At 42.5% G+C, this 17,546-nt stretch overlaps 1 protein-coding gene across 4 annotated transcripts in view; it reads right to left on the reverse strand.

The window, feature by feature from the left end:
- CORIN (corin, serine peptidase) overlaps positions 1 to 17,546 on the reverse strand; it is a 249,441-nt gene that overhangs the window by 66,254 nt on the left and 165,641 nt on the right. For all 4 annotated transcript variants that reach the window (XM_032334231.1, XM_032334230.1, XM_032334229.1 and 1 more), the window contains 3 exons: positions 15,168 to 15,278; positions 13,347 to 13,463; positions 9,344 to 9,439 (listed from right to left, as the gene is read on the reverse strand). In XM_032334231.1, coding sequence (XP_032190122.1) covers positions 9,344 to 9,439; positions 13,347 to 13,463; positions 15,168 to 15,278 — 324 coding nt within the window. The remainder of the gene's footprint in view (positions 1 to 9,343; positions 9,440 to 13,346; positions 13,464 to 15,167; positions 15,279 to 17,546) is intronic.

A 17,546-nucleotide genomic window follows, 5' to 3' on the forward strand; every position in this document is an offset into this window, starting at 1 on the left:
TGTCTACTATACCAGCTAGAATGATCCTTCCCCATCTTCTCGACCAGGCGAATGCCTCCTTGGCCTGTAGGACTCAGCACAAACACACACCTCCTCCGGGGAGCCTTCCTGGCCAACCGCGCCCCCCCCCCCATTCTCAGTAAGAGTCTCTGCTGGGCACCACCGCATCACAGGCATATTCCCACAACACACTCGCTGCCCTCTACTGTATTCTTTACTTACTTGTGTTCCCCACATAATTTGGTGATTTTTAAAAGATTTTATTTATGCAATTGAGGGAGAGAGAGAGAGCACACACATGCAGGGGGAGGGGTGAAAGAAAAGGGAGATGGAAAGAATCTCAAGCAGATTCTGTGCTGAGTACAGAGCCAGACTCGGGGCTTGATCTCATGATCCTGAGATCCTGACTTGAGCCAAAAACAAGAGTCAGATGCTTAACTGACTGAGCCACCCAGGTGCCCCTAATTCAGAGATTGTTGGGAAATGAGACTTTATTTCTTGATGTCAGAGTCTGTGCCTAGAGCAGCACCGGAATGGAAGAAGCAAAGGATGGGGGGGGGTGGGGGGAGGGGGAGGTGAGACAGTGTCAGGAACTCTCCTAGGCTCTTAAAATGTAAAAATAATTTTTCCTCTTTTATAGAACCCCTCCTTAATATTTCCTGCTGTGTTGGCTTGGCGATCGCATACTCTTTTAAGCCTTGCCGGTCTTGGAAACTCTTTATCTCTCCCTCCATTTTGAATGTCAGTCTTGCTGGATAAAGTATTCTTGGCTGCAAGTTCTTCTCATTTAATGCCCTGAATATGTCTTGCCAGCCCTCTCTGGCTTGCCAGGTCTCTGTGGACAGGTCTGACGTTATTCTGATGGGCTTTCCTCTGTACGTAAGGAGCCTCTTTGTCCTAGCAGCTTTCAAGAGATTGTATCTACAATTATGACTTCTCAATTTTACTATTAGGCGTCTTGATTTTTTTTAGAATCTATAATCTTGGCGGGAGACCGTTCTGCCTCTCGTACATGAACATGGTTCCATTCGCGAGACTGGGAAAATTTTCAAGGAGAACTTGCTCCACTATATCTTCTGGACTTTTTCTTTCTCCTCCCTTTCAGGGATTCCAATAATTCTGACATTGGAATGTTTCATGGCATCATTTATTTCCCTAGTTCTGTTTTACTGATTTCTAAGCTGTTTGTTCCAGGCTTCCTCCTGATCCTTTCTGTCTGTCCTCCAGATTACTAATTCTATCTTCTGTCTCAGTTACCCTAGCTTTTAGAGAATTTAGATTAGATTGGAACTCATTGAGAACACTGTGAACCTCATCCCTAGTAGCTTTCAGTTCTGTCCTAATCAATTCCATTTTGTCATCCATGGCTTTCTCCAACCTAGCTATTGCCTGGATAATAGCCTCAATTCCCTTTCAGACATGTTGTCTATGTCGATAGCCATTAGCTCTGTTGCAGATGGCCCAGCCTCTGAATTTTTCTTCTGTTGGGCATTCCTCCTCCTGGTCATTTTGGTGAGAGATGGCTGAATGGATACAGCTGGATGTATCAACTGTGGTGCAGTCGAGGTGCACCCTGGGACGCTTTAGAGCAATCAAGAGTCCCCACCCAAACGAAAGAAAAAAGAAGGAGAGAAAAAAGAAAAAAAAAGTGATAGGGAGAGAAAGACAGGAAAAAAAAAGAAAGATAAAAGAGAAGGACCAGCCCAAATGGCCCCAAGGTAAGATTTATGAGGTAAACAAACAAAAACAGACAAACAAAAAGACTGACAAAAGTAGATTACAAGAGAAAAAAATATATATAGAGATATATAGATATAGATATAGATATAAAAGCAAGACAAAAAAAAAAAAAGAACCTCGTCAAAAAGAACCCAAAGACCTCAACGTAAGACAGGAATCCATCAGAATCCTAGAGAACATAGGTAGTAACCTCTTTGATATCAACCACAGCAACTTTCTTTCAAGATATGTCTCCAAAGGCAAAGGAAACAAAAGCGAAAATGAACTTTTGGGACTCAAAAGCTTCTGCACAGCAAAGGAAACAGTCAACAAAACAAAGAGGCAACCCACGGAATGGGAGAAGATATTCACAAATGACAGTACAGACAAAAGGTTGATATCCAGGATCTACAAAGAACTTCTTAAACTCAACACACACAAAACAGATAATCATGTCAAAAAATGTGCAGAAGACATGAACAGATACTTCTCCAATGGAGACATACAAATGGCTATCAGACACATGAAAAAATGTTCATCATCACTAGCCATCAGAGAGATTCAAATTAAAACCACATTGAGATACCACCTTACACCAGTTAGTATGGCCAAAATTAGCAAGACAGGAAACGTGTGTTGGAGAGGATGTGGAGAAAGGGGAACCCTCTTACACTGTTGGTGGGAATGCAAGTTGGTGCAGCCTCTTTGGAGAACAGTGTGGAGATTCCTCAAGAAATTAAAAATAGAGCTTCCCTATGACCCTGCAATTGCACTACTGGGTATTTACCCCAAAGATACAGATGTAGTGAAAAGAAGGGCCATATGCACCCCAATGTTCATAGCAGCAATGGCCACGGTCACCAAAATGTGGAAAGAACCAAGATGCCCTTCACGGACGAATGGATAAGGAAGATGTGGTCCATATACACTATGGAGTATTACGCCTCCATCAGAAAGGATGAATACCCAACTTTTGTATCAACATGGATAGGACTGGAAGAGATTATGCTGAGTGAAATAAGTCAAGCAGAGAGAGTCAATTATCACATGGTTTCACTTATTTGTGGAGCATACCAAATAGCATGGAGGACATGGGGAGATGGAGAGGAGAAGGGAGTTGAGGGAAACTGGAAAGGGAGATGAACCATGAGAGACTACGGACTCTGAAAAACAATCTGAAGGTTTTGAAGGGGTGGGGGGTGGGAGGTCATGGGAGCCTGGTGGTGAGTATTATGGAGGGCACGTATTGCATGGAGCACTAGGTGTGGTGCAGAAACAATGAATTCTGTTACACTGAAAAGAAGTAAGTTTTAAAAAATGTAAAAATAATGAAAAATACAGTCCCTGCAATCAAGGCTCTCCACAATCTTTTAGGAAGAAAGACACATTTCCCTGTAGCCATGGTGTAACCTCAGGATAGGAGAGCAGTATTAAAAAGCACTAAGAGCCCAGGGGGACAACAGGGAACCCGAATGGCACTGGAAACCTTCCTAGGATAAAAGGGGTTTAGGGGAATTTGGCAGAAAGCCTCCCTGTTCCCTCTCTGTTTGCAGGAGTCGGAGACGTAAGTAGGTGTATTGGTGAATCTGCCCAGGCCCACTAAAGACTCCACGCCTTATGGAGAGTCATTATTCAATTAAACTTAATTATTTGACCAAGGAGTGAGATACACGTAGACAGATTCCTAACAAGGACTGGGTGATATATTAAAACAGCTCTGGAACTACTTCTGTTTCTAAGGAGCCTGATTAAAAGCCTTCCAGACAAAGTGTACTTATGGTCTCAGTCTGCCGGAAAAGACGTAACCTTGTCAAATGGGCATAGTCCTGGCAATGAGTACAGGACGGGAAGAGGAGGAAGACACAGAAGAGGTATGGGGAGGTTTATCATGTCCATTGACTTGTGAACATTTAATATTTAAATCTTTTGATTTCATATTATTAAAAAAATGCCTATTCCTCATAACAATAAAAACAATGCAAGATGGGTAAAGAAAAAGTTCATCATGTGCCAACAGACTGGGTTTGAATCCTTGCCCGCCTTTCACTGGCTCCTGTCTATGTATACAAGCATCTACACACACAGACAGATTTATGCTGGCTTGCTTCTGCCAAAGTAGAACCTTAGCGTTCCTGGTATTCCTCAATTTGCTTTTGCTGCTTAATTATTCATCGTGACTGACTTATACGTCAGTAGATGGCACTCTAACTCTATTTTTCCTAATTTCTTTAACTTTACCAAAAAATGGGATAATTCACACAGCTTTTTGATGCAGTCTTTTTTCTTGTATATTCTTTTCCTTTCTATCTCTTCCTCTAAAACCCTATCAAGTTTTATATGTTCAAATAAATAAAATATATTTAGATGATAAGGAGACCTATCACACGGATATTTTTTCTCTTTGACATGTGGGAACTATATCACTTTTGATTTGGGATGAGATATAAACTTTCAATGTTTCAGAGCCAAGGAAGATGAGAAAGGCTGAAGTTATGATCATACATTATTCTGGAGATCTCTACTGGATGTGGTAAGGGTGATTGAATCCTGTGTTTTATTCCTTCATAAGGCATTCTTTACAGAGTTTTAGGCAAGATAAACTCTCAACATATCCATCAACCTCAAATTTTATGATTTACAGTATCAGTAAGTTTTTCTATCTTAAGAATCAGACTCGCTCACTAGCTTGATTTAGGATAGCCACTAGAGGGCAGTTGTGTTACAAGCATGAGGCGGTTTAAGGTTTTGTTTTATTTTGCTTTGTTTTTTGTTTTGTTTTGTTTTTCAATGCATTTTGATGCCCTGTTTAGCACATGATCCAGAACATAGATGAGGTTTAATAAATATCTGCTGAAAAAAATTATCCTAATGGAGCCTTAATGATATCCCACCTTTCAAAGTCTGAAACCGTGTTTTGTTAAATTCAGCCTAAAGATGGGATTGTTAACTAAATGATGTTACATCCTTGCCATGATGCAATACTCTGAAACCACAGGAAATCACGTAGTAAATGATGGTCGCTTACGTGAGAAAATGTCACTTTCAACATCCATTGGCATATACAATATTCTAAGATTCATCTTTGCCTCAAATTCTGTATTTCTCCTTATTATGATTTTTTTAAAAAAGATTTTATTTATTTATTTGACAGAGAGAGATCACAGGTAGGTAGAGAGGCAGGCAGAGAGAGAGAGAGAGGGAAGCAGACTCCCTGCTGAGCAGAGAGCCCGATGTGGGACTCAATCCCAGGATCCTGAGATCATGACCTGAGCCCAAGGCAGCGGCTTAACCCACTGAGCTACCCAGGCGCCCCTCTTATTATGATTTTTAATAGCTCTTTCATGAGTTTTCTAAGGTGAACACCCTCGTACATACCTCTCAGATCAAGAAGTTGAACTTTGCCAAACATCCCAAATGGCCCTCCGTTTACCCTGTCTTCTACCAACTTCTCCTTTCCTTGCAGAGTAATGACTTTCATAGTTATCACATCCTTGCTCTGCTTTATAGTTTTATTACCTAAGTGTCTGCCGCACCCTGAATACTACAGTTAAGCCTGTCCATTTTTTAAAACTTGTTTTGTCTTCTAAGTCTCTCAATCTGGGTCCCCCCCCCCAATCCTTTTATTTTTAATTAGACTTTAGCCATTGAAGCACTCAGGGATTTGACTGTAGAGTGTGCCAGAGTGTGAGTTTTGCTGACTACCTATTCCTGGGGAACTTAAATATATTCCCCTGCCCTTCTTACTTCCTGAACACTGGCAGCTGCATGCAGAGTGTTAAGTTTCTTCCCTTAGGGAAGACTGTAGGGGCTATGGTGTTCTTCCATCAGAAGGTGAAGTATATTTGATTTTTTTCTTTTGGGGGATGTCAGCAGCTGTAGATGCTCAATGTCCTGACCCATTAATTCACCAATGCATGGTACCAAATAGAAACAATTTGTTACCAAATGGTAATATTCTAATTTAATCATTCATTTTTCACTCATTCGTGGGGTAAGCTTTCAGAAAGAGATCATTCCTCTCAACTACCATTTGCTCCCAAGGACTGAAGTCTTTAACCATAATGGTGTTTGGCTTTCTTACCACACCCCTATACTATTTGCTCCTTCCAACTAGAGACTGCAAGCAGAAGGCAGTAAATTGAGAGGTTGGTAGGAAAGTATTCAAAGAACAAAGCTGTTCATTGCCTCCTCAATGTTGGAGACAAAGAAATGCATGAGCAAACATGTAGAACTAACAGTCAATGGAACACTGAGAGGAACAAGAGAGCCCCTGGGGTATGACAGTCACAGTTGGCTTCATACAGCCATGGCGGTCATGGGCACAGAGAATTGGGGAAAGACACGTGCCCAGGAACTGCTCTTTCCACAGGATTCCCCAGTTGTCTGGATTGTACACTCCAAGGTGGGCGTGATGAATTAGTCCCCCATACCATGGGGAGGGGAAATAGCATTCCTGCTCCCACCCTGAGGCAAGGATACGTCTGTATTGGGGCGCCTGGGTGGCTCAGTGGGTTAAAGCCTCTGCCTTCGGCTCAGGTCATGATCCCAGGGTCCTGGGATCGAGTCCCGCGTCAGGCTCTCTGCTCAGTGGGAAGCCTGCTTCCTCCTCTCTCTCTCTGCCGGTCTCTCTCCCTACTTGTGATCTGTCTGTCAAATAAATAAATAAAAATCTTAAAAAAAAAAAAAAAAGGATACGGCTGTATTTTGCCTCCCAGCAGGGCATAACAATGTCAAAGATTCTGGGTCATGAGTGGATGTGGGTCTACTGTGATACTTCACCTATCAGTACACAATGCCATCAGAAATGTGGTTTTAGGGCGCCTGGGTGGCTCAGTGAGTTAAGCCTCTGCCTTCAGCTCAGGTCATGATCTCCAGGTCCTGGGATGGAATTCTGCATCGGGCTCTCTGCTCAGCAGGGAGCCTGCTTCCTCCTCTCTCTCTCTGCCTGCCTCTCTGCCTACTTGTGATCTCTCTCTCTCTCTCTCTCTGTCAAATAAATAAATAAATAAATAAATAAATAAATAAATAAATCTTAAAAAAAAATGAAAAAAAAGAAGTGTGGTTTTTAGGCTTAAAAAACCCAAACAAACGAAACTATAGGCATCTCTGGGAATCCCAGACAAGCCATGGACTTCTCCACTGAAAACTCTGAAAGCTATAAAGACTTTTTCACATTTGGTTTCAGGGATGTTACATACCCTTACAGCCTAGTCATGAACAAACTACTAAAGTGATCATTTTCAACCTTGGCTATACCTTGGAGTCACCTGAAAATGTAAAAAATACTGATGCTTGGGTCCCACTCAGTATTATCTTCAGGGACCCATAACATTTTATGGTTGGGCAAGAACAAGGGTCTTCAAGGACTAGAATCCCAGCAACTCCAGTAAGAGGCTGACTCCACCAGACAGAATATCCATACTCTTCAAACTCCTATTTTTATTAGCCCGGAGCCAGAGAAAGACAATGCTGTGTAGTTGGGCCCTAGAATCTAAGCCACAGTCTCTCCGGTGGTAAAGATCTTCAAATAATTAATCACATTTTCAAGTTCATGAAGTTTTCTGAGAGAAGATGCTACTGGCCCAACTTTACAGAGAACCAGGTACACACATACCGTCATGAATCTCTTTGAAAGATGAGGGAAAAAAACCCACCTGTACATTGGAAGGTGTTCTTAATAACACAGAAGGAACGAGGGACCAATGACCAGCCCAGTGCCTGGCACTCAGAAGAGGGATGAACAAATTTCTGCTGAATAAATATGGAAAGAATCTGGCAAGAACATCTGTGGTGAATGAAGATGCTGGAGAGACAGTGAGATGCTAGGGGCATTGTTTCGAGTGTACTGAAAGAACATAAAGAGAAAACGTAAGAGAATATAGTACCCGTGAGAGGAAAGATGGCGGCGTGTGTTCTCCCACATGGAAAACTTATCTCCAGGAAGGCAGAAATCATGTCTCCCTTCTCTGCCATTAGAGTGCCCAGTGCCCATCCCAGAGCCTGGAACGCTGTTATGCCCGCTGTAAATACCAGTGGACCATGAGCCAGAGTTCTCTTGTGCCTTTCCACCTTTTTTTTTTTTTTTTTGACAGGTATAACATATTTTTACATTTTGGGTTTTGACATATTTCAGAAATGGAGAAGCTAGGACAAGATGCACTCAATATTTCTCACCCAAATCGGACACAGGCTAACACTGCCCTTTCAACTTTTTTTTTTTAATTTAATACTAAGTGCCATTCCCTGTTGGACAATCCCTGAAACTAATAATAAACACATGTCTTTGAGATGACACTGTTCCTGTTCAAAATTGCTCATGCCAAGTTCAAGGTGAAGGAAAGAACCACATCTGGAAAAGTTCCAGAGCAGAAGGGGGATAAAGCAAAGTGTGAAACAATGGACCCAGGACATATACATATACATATACACATAATTATCAAACATATATACACACACATCTTTAAATCAGTTTAGAGTGAGTAAAGTGGCAGTATGTCTTAATGGTCAGATTAACATCTCTCTCAACTGTTCTCTCATACAGAAGTGGAGAAGGGCTGGGTATCACACTGTTAAATAGTTATAAAGTTTATTATTAAGTGCTCATGAAATTAAACAAAAAAATCCTCTCAGTCAGGTTTTTCATTGGCTGCCTCCCTCACACTCCTGGGGTTCCAGGAGAAGCCGCTATTAGCTCTACAGTGACACAGAAAGGTCACTGAGTCAAACTAGGACCAGAATCCTTCAGACGTTCAACTAGGAGATACTTTCAAACTTTTTTGCCAACTGAAACTTGACAGATCTGCTCTGAAATCTCAAGCCCTACCTGGAAGAGGAGGCCAAATATTAATTACAAAAAGTGAAAGAAGTGAATCGAGTATGAAAGTGGAGCCCACAAATACGAACTCATTACTAGAAATCAGAGTTTTCCGCGTCTGTCTGATTCATTTTCAACTTCCCACAAGAGCCCACTGCGCCCTACACTTCTCTTGCCCATTCTCTCCCCCTGAGGAATTCCACCTCCCCTCAAGCTAATTCAGAGTGAGCCAACAGTCTACGCCAAACAAATTTACATAACAGCTACCAGATCTTTCTAGGTCAGCACAGCTCGTGTAAAGGTGAGAGTGTTATGAGGAGAACAGACGGCCACAGCTCAATGCGCTGTTTAGACGAACCTCGTATTTGCTTCTTGGATGAAGTTTCCATTTTTGAAGCTCTGCGTTAAGGGGAAGGAAGAGAGCATCTTCCTGCAGAGGCCGGGCCAAGAAAGTGACGCAGACGGGCTGATGCTGAAGGGAAAGTAATGGCCATGCTGTCAGGCAATTTGGGATTTATAGGCCATTCATACTGACACATTTGTTTCTGATTTAAGTCAATTAAGACCATTTTGTTTCTTTTCTGCTACCACATGCAACCTTTAAAAAAGAAAAAAGAAATATATATGTATATATGTGTGTGTATATATATATGTGTGTGTGTATATATATGCACGTGCACACGTGCACACACACACACACACACACATTTGGAAGGATTCCAGACTTCAATGTTTTCCTGTCAATTCCAAAGAAAAAGGCAAAATGCATATCCCGACATGGTGATGGCCCTTGTCAGCTGCTGTACTTACTACAGTTGTTCGGGTCACATAGGGAGCTGCCACCACATGAATCAAGGCAGGAAGTGTAGAGGCATCTTTGGTCGCCTTCTTGACATGGAGTCTGACCTACAGAGGGGGGAAAGGCACACTTGTTTCATCGTCTGTAAATTCCTCACACTAGGATTGAAAGCATCAAGGACGTCTTGTGGAGCTGAGGAATGACATAACTTTAATTCCCTTCCAATTTCTCCAAAAATAGTGAACACATGTTAAATATGTAACTTTCTGGATTAATTTTCCTGGCAACTAAATACAGTTATTCCAAAAGGATTCTGTAAGAACAAAGAAATAAGAGGCAAGCTATCCTACAAAAAGGGGCTCTTGCTGCTTTTCATGGGGGGTGAGGGGAAGTGTTTTATGTTTACTTGGATGAATAAACTGGATTACAAAAAAAAAAAAAAAAAGTAAGTGATTGGAGAGAAAGGCCAGCATAATGATCTGGAATCTTGAACACCAAACCATATTATTTTAAGGACTCATTTGCACCCAACTCTAGTCTTCCTCATAAGGAAAATGCTTTCCCTAAAAATAAATAGGGCATCAACGCCAGTACAGTGAGGATAGTTTGTCATGGCGCAAGTCTTGGGCAGCTGCAATCTGTATTTTCTGTATGTGCTTAGAAAGTATCACTGGCCTAGCTGTGATGACCTGAGAATTGGGTTTCTCGTTTCCAAATGAATAAGAGCAGTAGTGTCAGCCTAATGGCTTTTCCTTAAGGTCTGTAAAGAGGAAACTGCTTTTCCCATTGATTTCCTGGTCATTTGTCGGTTAAATGGAAAAGGTAATAAATTACTACCCATTCTCTTTTTAGCTCTTGCCCATTAAAGCCAATTACTTTCAGATATGTCACCGGGAATCTAAATAATCTTGCAAGACATTTTTAAGAATAATTAACAGTATGCATATACATATAGTTGTTCTCATCTATAATTCTAAGACAATGTTTATTATACTGGGCTCTTCCCATTAATGTGCAACAGTATATATTATAACCTCGAAGAAATGAGATGCCACTCGTGGTCTTTTTTTAAATAACATCAGAGTCAAACCATCGTTGCAAGGTAAGCCAGGGTCAATTCCATGAGTTTCATCTCTCTCTTTCTTTTTTTTTAAAATTTGGAAGTATTTAGTTCTATTCTTTTTTTTTAAATTTCTTTTCAGCGTAACAGTATTCATTGTTTTTGCACCACACCCAGTGCTCCATGCAGTAAGTGCCCTCCCTAATACCCACCACCTTGTATCTCTTAAATAATTTTAATAAGACGCCATGCATGCATTATTTCAGCAGATACTGAGTGTCTGCTGTGTGACAAGCTTCTGTGACCAGCTGTACAATGAAGCATTAGAAGATGAAAGAAGTGAAATGGCTTATATTCTAACTCGGGGGATGGCCATGGCCAGAGAACCTTACCGCGCTGTGTGATCATTGTGCCACTGAAGGCATATGTAAGGCAACAGAAGCAGACTAGGACAGCACAGGGAGAGCTTCTTGAAGAAGGAGTTCTTAAGGCAGCTGGGTTAAGTTGGCATAAGAAGGTAGAATGGGTTTCCCAAGCAGACACAGAATACGCAAAGGCTGGAGTGGAGAGCATAGGCTGGCCTCACTGTAGCCTCAGGGAGGCTAGAAGGGAAGGTTGAGAGCAGAGCCTGAGGGCTGTAATGGCCTGAATCTTGGACTGGGCCCAAAGTCTTGGGTGGCTCTTATTTCCCTCCCCAACCTCTCCAGCAGAGCCAGCCTGGGCTTACTGGTGGCAATATTCTGAAGTAGTACCCTCTTCCCCTTCACTCCTGAATTGAATCATAGCGGCCTTCTCCCGGTACCTTCCGGATGTCTTGCTCCTTTCCTCCCTCGGACCTTTGACCAAGCAGTTCCCTGTGCCTGAAATGCTTTTTTTCCAGTCCCACTTTCCTTTATTAAGTCAACTCCACTCATTCTTCAGATTTTTGTGCCAACATCTCTTCCTCAGGGAACCTTTCCTGATGCCTTGTACAAGACCATGCATCTCATATATGGCACGGAGCTCCCTGAATCTTCCCTCATGGCCTACGTCACTCCATGGTGAGATAATGACTTGCACAGTAATTTCCATCATGCCAGTCTTGCCCAGGAGCCTGCAACCTCCATAAGGAGTTTCACTTGCCACAAATTCCCCCGTGGTTAACCACCTATGAGCGCCATGACATTCATTTATTAAGTTAAATGTATTCGATTAAGTAATATAAAGTTGATAAAATCTGACTTTTGTTCCATTTCATCACATGACCTTCTTGCATCTTACATATGTAAGGGAATACTTTATAAATCTCACCATTGCATAGGGAAGAATCCAAGATTATTTCAAACAGAGATGAATTATGTAGAAAGAAAGAACAATTTAATCCAAAGGGAGGTGCTTGGCTGATAGGCACATAATAACTCATGGCTAGAAAAGAATCTGCTTCTGAATTTTAAAACTGGTAAAACAAAGCACTCTTTATCAGATGCTTTAGGTATTAAATCTGTGATTAAAAGTGTCTCTCTTTAGGACTGGAATGCTTTTTCCCTAAAGCAATTTTAATGATCACTGTTTATTAAGACAAAACTACTATAGCCACAGGTGACCAATCTCATTGGCCGATTTGTGATATGCCCAGCCCAAGACATGTTTGAACACAAGAGCCACGTAATAAGAGCTCCCATTTCTAGAGTGTTCCCCACAAGTCAGCTCTGTGACTCTAAGTTTGCAGGCACTAAACCCGAGACCCAACAGAGCTCAGGGACCAGCCTAAAGTGAACCAGGGAGCAGAGCTGGTGCCTGAACCCAGGGAGCTGGGCCCCAACAGCCACCTTCTTAATGACTAGGCTATGCTGGTGAGGGGCTAGGTCACATATAAACAAACATGGTGATTTGTCAGTCAAGGGGTATTCCTACCAGCCCTGTGCTGAGAAATGCTTTGACACAAAGTGAAGCTTCAAACAATCAGTGAGGATCTTTCTTCTCTGAGAGACATAGACATTTTAAAAAACAACTTATTTGATTTATGTTTTCTTTTTGATTTTCACAGATGACATCAGCGACCCTTCCCAAGTGTAACAAAGTACATGGTTCTGTCATGTGAGACATGAAACTGCTTCTTTGTGATGAATCACTAAACTCTACTCCTGAAACCAATACTACACTATATGTTAACTAACTGAAACTTAAATAAAAACTTGAAATAAAAAAATAAAATGGCACTGGGGCATCTGGGTGTCTCAGTCAATTAAGCCTCTACCTATGGCTCAGGTCACAATCTCAGGGTTCTGGGATCGAGCCCCGCATCGGGCTCCTTGCTCAGTGGGGAGTCTGCTTCTCCCTCTAAACCTCACACCTCTCATGCTCTCTCTCTCACTCTCTCTCAAATAAATAAATAAAATAGTTTAAAAAAATAAGTAAAAATGACACTGCCAGGCAAAAGAAGAAGAAAAGAAAAAAAAGAAAAAGGAAGCGCTTCTCTGAACACAGTTATTTTAAAAGTTTTCTCATTTAATTTCCAGAAGCCAATTCCTCCTAACTGGAACCCAATCTAACTTAATGGAATACTGTGTATTCAGCTTTTCCTTTATCATCGTGTTGACCTTCCCCATAACCCTTAACCGAATCTCCCACTCTGTGTAAGCGTTCAGCCCCCATCATCTACCCTGGGGAATGACTGTTCGCGTACGATGCTCCAGAATTCTATTCACAAGAAAGGCTTTTTGGGTGGGCCAGTGCTGTGAGGAGCTCCGTACCAGGCAATCTGGAAGGATGTAGAGCGGAATCCCACGTGAGCATGAGATCACCGCCAAGGCTCTGCTTGGTTCCCCAGGAAAGGCGGCAGGAAGGAACGCACGGGGTAGGGACGCACACTTATGCACGGGGCAGGCACGCGCACTTATGCACAGGGCAGGCACGCGCACTTATGCACGGGGCAGGCACGCGCACTTATGCACGGGGCAGGCACGCGCACTTACTCTGGCTGCAGTTCTCCTCGTCCGTGCCGTCCCTGCAGTCCTCGTCCCCGTCGCACTGGAAGGTGCTGGGGATACACTGTCCGCTCCGGCACTCGGCCAGACCCTGGCTGTGACAGGCTGTGGAAAGCCAGAACAGTGGTCAGTGCACCGCCTCGTCCTTCTTGGCCTCTGGGTATCGATGGTGCCCGCTTGTGTGGCATCACCAAGAAAGAAGTGTTCTAAGTATCTGTGTGGTCTGCGTAAGTGAAGCACTGTGCCATCGATGTGTTTCAGTCCAAGTGTTTCTGGAATGGCAAGTATTCTTTCTGGGCTCCCCCCTGCCTTATTAAATGACACTTCCTAAAAATTCACTTTTTCTTGATAAGGGCACAGTAAGAAATTGTGTTAATGATGTTAATGATCTGTAGATTTACTGTGCATAGAAAAGCTGTAATTTTATTAAAGGCTTGTTATACGGTAATAACTGTGCTGGGAGTGGTACGGATCTAATCTCAAATCCTCATAACAGACTTGCAAAATTGATATTATCAACCTGGTTTAGAATAAGGAAATTAAAGTCTAAAGAGTTTAGCATCTGTCTCAAAGTCACAAGGCTGTGAAAAGCCGGTGCCAGAATGTGAAGGCAAGCTTGTCTGACTCTAAGCCCAAACATTTCATTTTATTCCAACCCTATCTAAGAGGCCAATAAAATGACATATGAAAAAGCACTTGCATAGTACCCTGCACACAATAAACACCTTATTTCAAAGCTTGCTTACGGCATCTGACATTTGAATGGGATGGTCTAGTGGCCACTCACCTTCCATTCCTGAAGGTTGACTCAGTTTTATCCCTATTGTCCTTTGGAGCATCAGAAACCCATGTATCTTGTGGCCCCAGCCTTCCCTGTTGCTGTCTAATATTAAAGCTCCTTATGCTCGCACTAAGGCTCAACACCAGAATCGTCATACTCGAGTACCACACCCTTGCTTTCCCATGATCCCTCAAGACACAGCCCACTCTGTCGCACTATGTCCACCAACAAGGACTCAAGTGATATTTCCAGTTCCAACTCAATTCAGGACAGGGAGAGTTGGGCATTGCATTTGCTAATAAATTTACATGACTTTTCCTATGTCAAAATAAAAACCATGCAACCCACATTTCAATTTTTGCCTCAAATTATAGGCAAGTCACATATTCAGTCTCATATGTATCAACTTTGTTGACTCTTATTAGATAGCAAAAGATGGAATAAAAACTTAAATTAGTGTGAATATGCATAAAATACATCATATTAACTCCTTGAGGTCAATATTGCTCTCTTTTAACATCTAACTTCAGGATTCAGGGCTGTTTACTCACCCAGAAACACGACAGCCCGTAAAGTTATAATTATTGTTGTGCACTCTGAGTAACTCCATGAGCCACAAAGGCTTTCTTCTCTCTGGCAATTCTCTCCATGTTCTCCCACAAATGGGGCCCGAGAACATGTTTCGGGGCTCCTGCAAGGAAACCTAACTGCTCATATATACTTTGCAGGAAAAAAGTCTCCCAATCTTTGGGAAGATGGACAAAGTCACGGATCCAGAAAGGAGGTGTGTGGCCAGTGATGGGGAAAAACAGACACCTGCTTGGCCAGAGCAGCCAAAAAAAGCTTGGAGTTGTGGGGAGAGACATGTGGAAGCCAGATACATGGCATTCCTCATCACACCACTTAATTATTATCTTTATAGACTAGAGCCAAAGTATGACCATCTTCCATTTGAATGCCAGATACTGTATTTGTCTAACGAGGCAGCGATGAAAAGATAAGCAAATAGAAACCATCAGGGCACTCACAGCAGTTGACTTCGTCAGACTTATCCACACAGTCATGGTCACCGTCACACACCCACTCTATTGCGATGCAGCGCCCATCTCCACAGCGGTGCTCCCTTGTGGGACTGCAATCTGGAGACAAGAGAAACTTGTGGTGATGTGGAGAACCAGCATGACAAAACATTTAGAACGGCATGACTCATAGCTCCAGCTGGAGATCCGATACCCTCAACCCTTTTTCCAGGATGGATCTGAAACAGCCATGCCACTTCTACACAGGCATGTGACCCACTGGCCACCATCTCTACAGGGTAAGACCAGATTTCTCAGGACCCACAGTTTGTTCCTGTCTTTTTTGTTTTGTTTTGTTTAGTTGTTGTTTTCTTTCCCTATGAAAAACGTTTGATTTTTATGTTGGTTAAAATAAACAGAACTGTGATATAAGCTTAACAATGTAGATAGCTGATTTGATGAATCTGTGACAACCCTACCACACTTCTAAGAATTGTAACCTAACTCTTTATGGTAAACTGGGAAGGCAGATTATCTCCAGTCCTCTTTCCTGACCCTAAGCATGGGCTTTCTGTCAAACTACCTTAAGATACACTCATATTGGGAAAAACTACTGAGTAAAAAATGCTTAATTTTTTTCATGATTCTTTTTATCCTGGATTTAACCTCCTCCCCAAACTATACATTCCTGGAGAAAAAAGGGAATTAAGTGATGTTTCTCCTCAGAGAGAGCAGGATCTATAGGATTCTTTACCATGAGACATGGCATAACCTTGATATAAATAACCCTTCAAAAGATATGTGTGAATAGCCAAACTTGGAAAGAGTTCATCGACAGATGAATGGATAAAGAAGATGTGGTGTAATCAGAAAGGATGAATACCCAACTTTTGTATCAACATGGACAGGACTGGAGGAGATTATGCTGAGTAAAAGAAGTCCAACAGAGAGAGTCAATTATCATATGGTTTCACTTATTTGTGGAGCATAAGGAACAACACGGAGGACATGGGGAGATGGAGAGGAGAAGGGAGTTGGTGGAAACTGGAGGGGGAGAAGAATCATGAGAAACTATGGACTTTGAAAAACAATCTGAGGGTTCTGAAGGGGTGGGGGGTGGGAAGTTGGGTCAGCCTGGTGGTGGGTATTATGGAGGGGACGTATTGCATGGAGCACTGGGTGTGGTGCATGAACAGTGAATTCTGTTACACTGAAAAGAAATTAAATAATAAAAAAAAAGAAGATGTGGGGTATATACACAGTGAGATATTACTCAGCCATCAGAAAGGATGAATACTTACTATTTACATCATGTCAATGGAACTGAGCGAAATAGGTCAATCAGAGAAAGACAAATTATATGGTTTCACTCATACATGGAATATAAGAAATAGTGCAGAGGATCACAGGGGGAAGCGGTGGGAGATGAAAGGGAAGTCATCCGAGAGGGAGAAAAACCATGAGAAACTCTTAGCTCTAGGAAACAAACTGAGGGCCGCTGGAGTGGGGGGGTGGGTGAGAGGACGGGGTGACTGGGCGATGGGCATCAAGGAGGGCAACTGATGAATCACTGAACACTTACATCGGAAACTAATGATGGACTACATGTTGGTTAATGGAATCTAAATTAAAAAAGTAAAAATAGGGATGCCTGGGTGGCTCAGTGGGTTAAGCTTCTGCCTTCGGCTCAGGTCATGATCTCAGGGTCCTGGGATCGAGTCCCACTTCGGGCTCTCTGCTCAGTGGGGAACCTGTTTCCCTTTCTCTCTCTGTGCCCATCTCTCTGCCTACTTGTGATGTCTTTCTCTGTCAAATAAATAAATAAAAATCTTTAAAAAAAAAGTAAAAATAAATAAAAGATATGTGTGGATTCATAGATGACAGATTCAACACTGGAGAACTATCATGAGTATCCGTGAGCAGTGCCACTGTCACTGACAGAGTCACGGAGCGATCATGGATCTGAGAAGGCATAGTGAACCAATCAAGTAAGGCATATGGAAGACGGACTGCAGAGAAAAGAAAGACCCAATAGATGGGAAGCCTGTGCAGAAATCAGAAGAACCAGCACAATGCTCTCAGCCTGCTAACAATGGGTAGTTGGGGCAGAGACTGGTCTAAGGGAAAGCTGTAATCCTTACCAGGGCATAGGGCATAGGCACCTTTAGATCGCACCCCTACTATCTTCAGAGGAAATATGTTGAGTGGTAAGACCATTCTTCTTCACACAGTAACTATACCCTGGCCCTCTCCACCGACCTGTCCAAGCACCAAGCTACACTCGAGCCCTCCACCCCATGCCCCCACATTTCCCCCCTCTTTTCTCCAGTGATCTCACTGGTCAAAGGAGGGTCTGTCTGAATTAGATCAATTTACAAGACCTCTTCC

This window comes from Mustela erminea, chromosome 2, assembly GCF_009829155.1.
Source record: "Mustela erminea isolate mMusErm1 chromosome 2, mMusErm1.Pri, whole genome shotgun sequence".
NCBI lineage: Eukaryota > Metazoa > Chordata > Mammalia > Carnivora > Mustelidae > Mustela > Mustela erminea.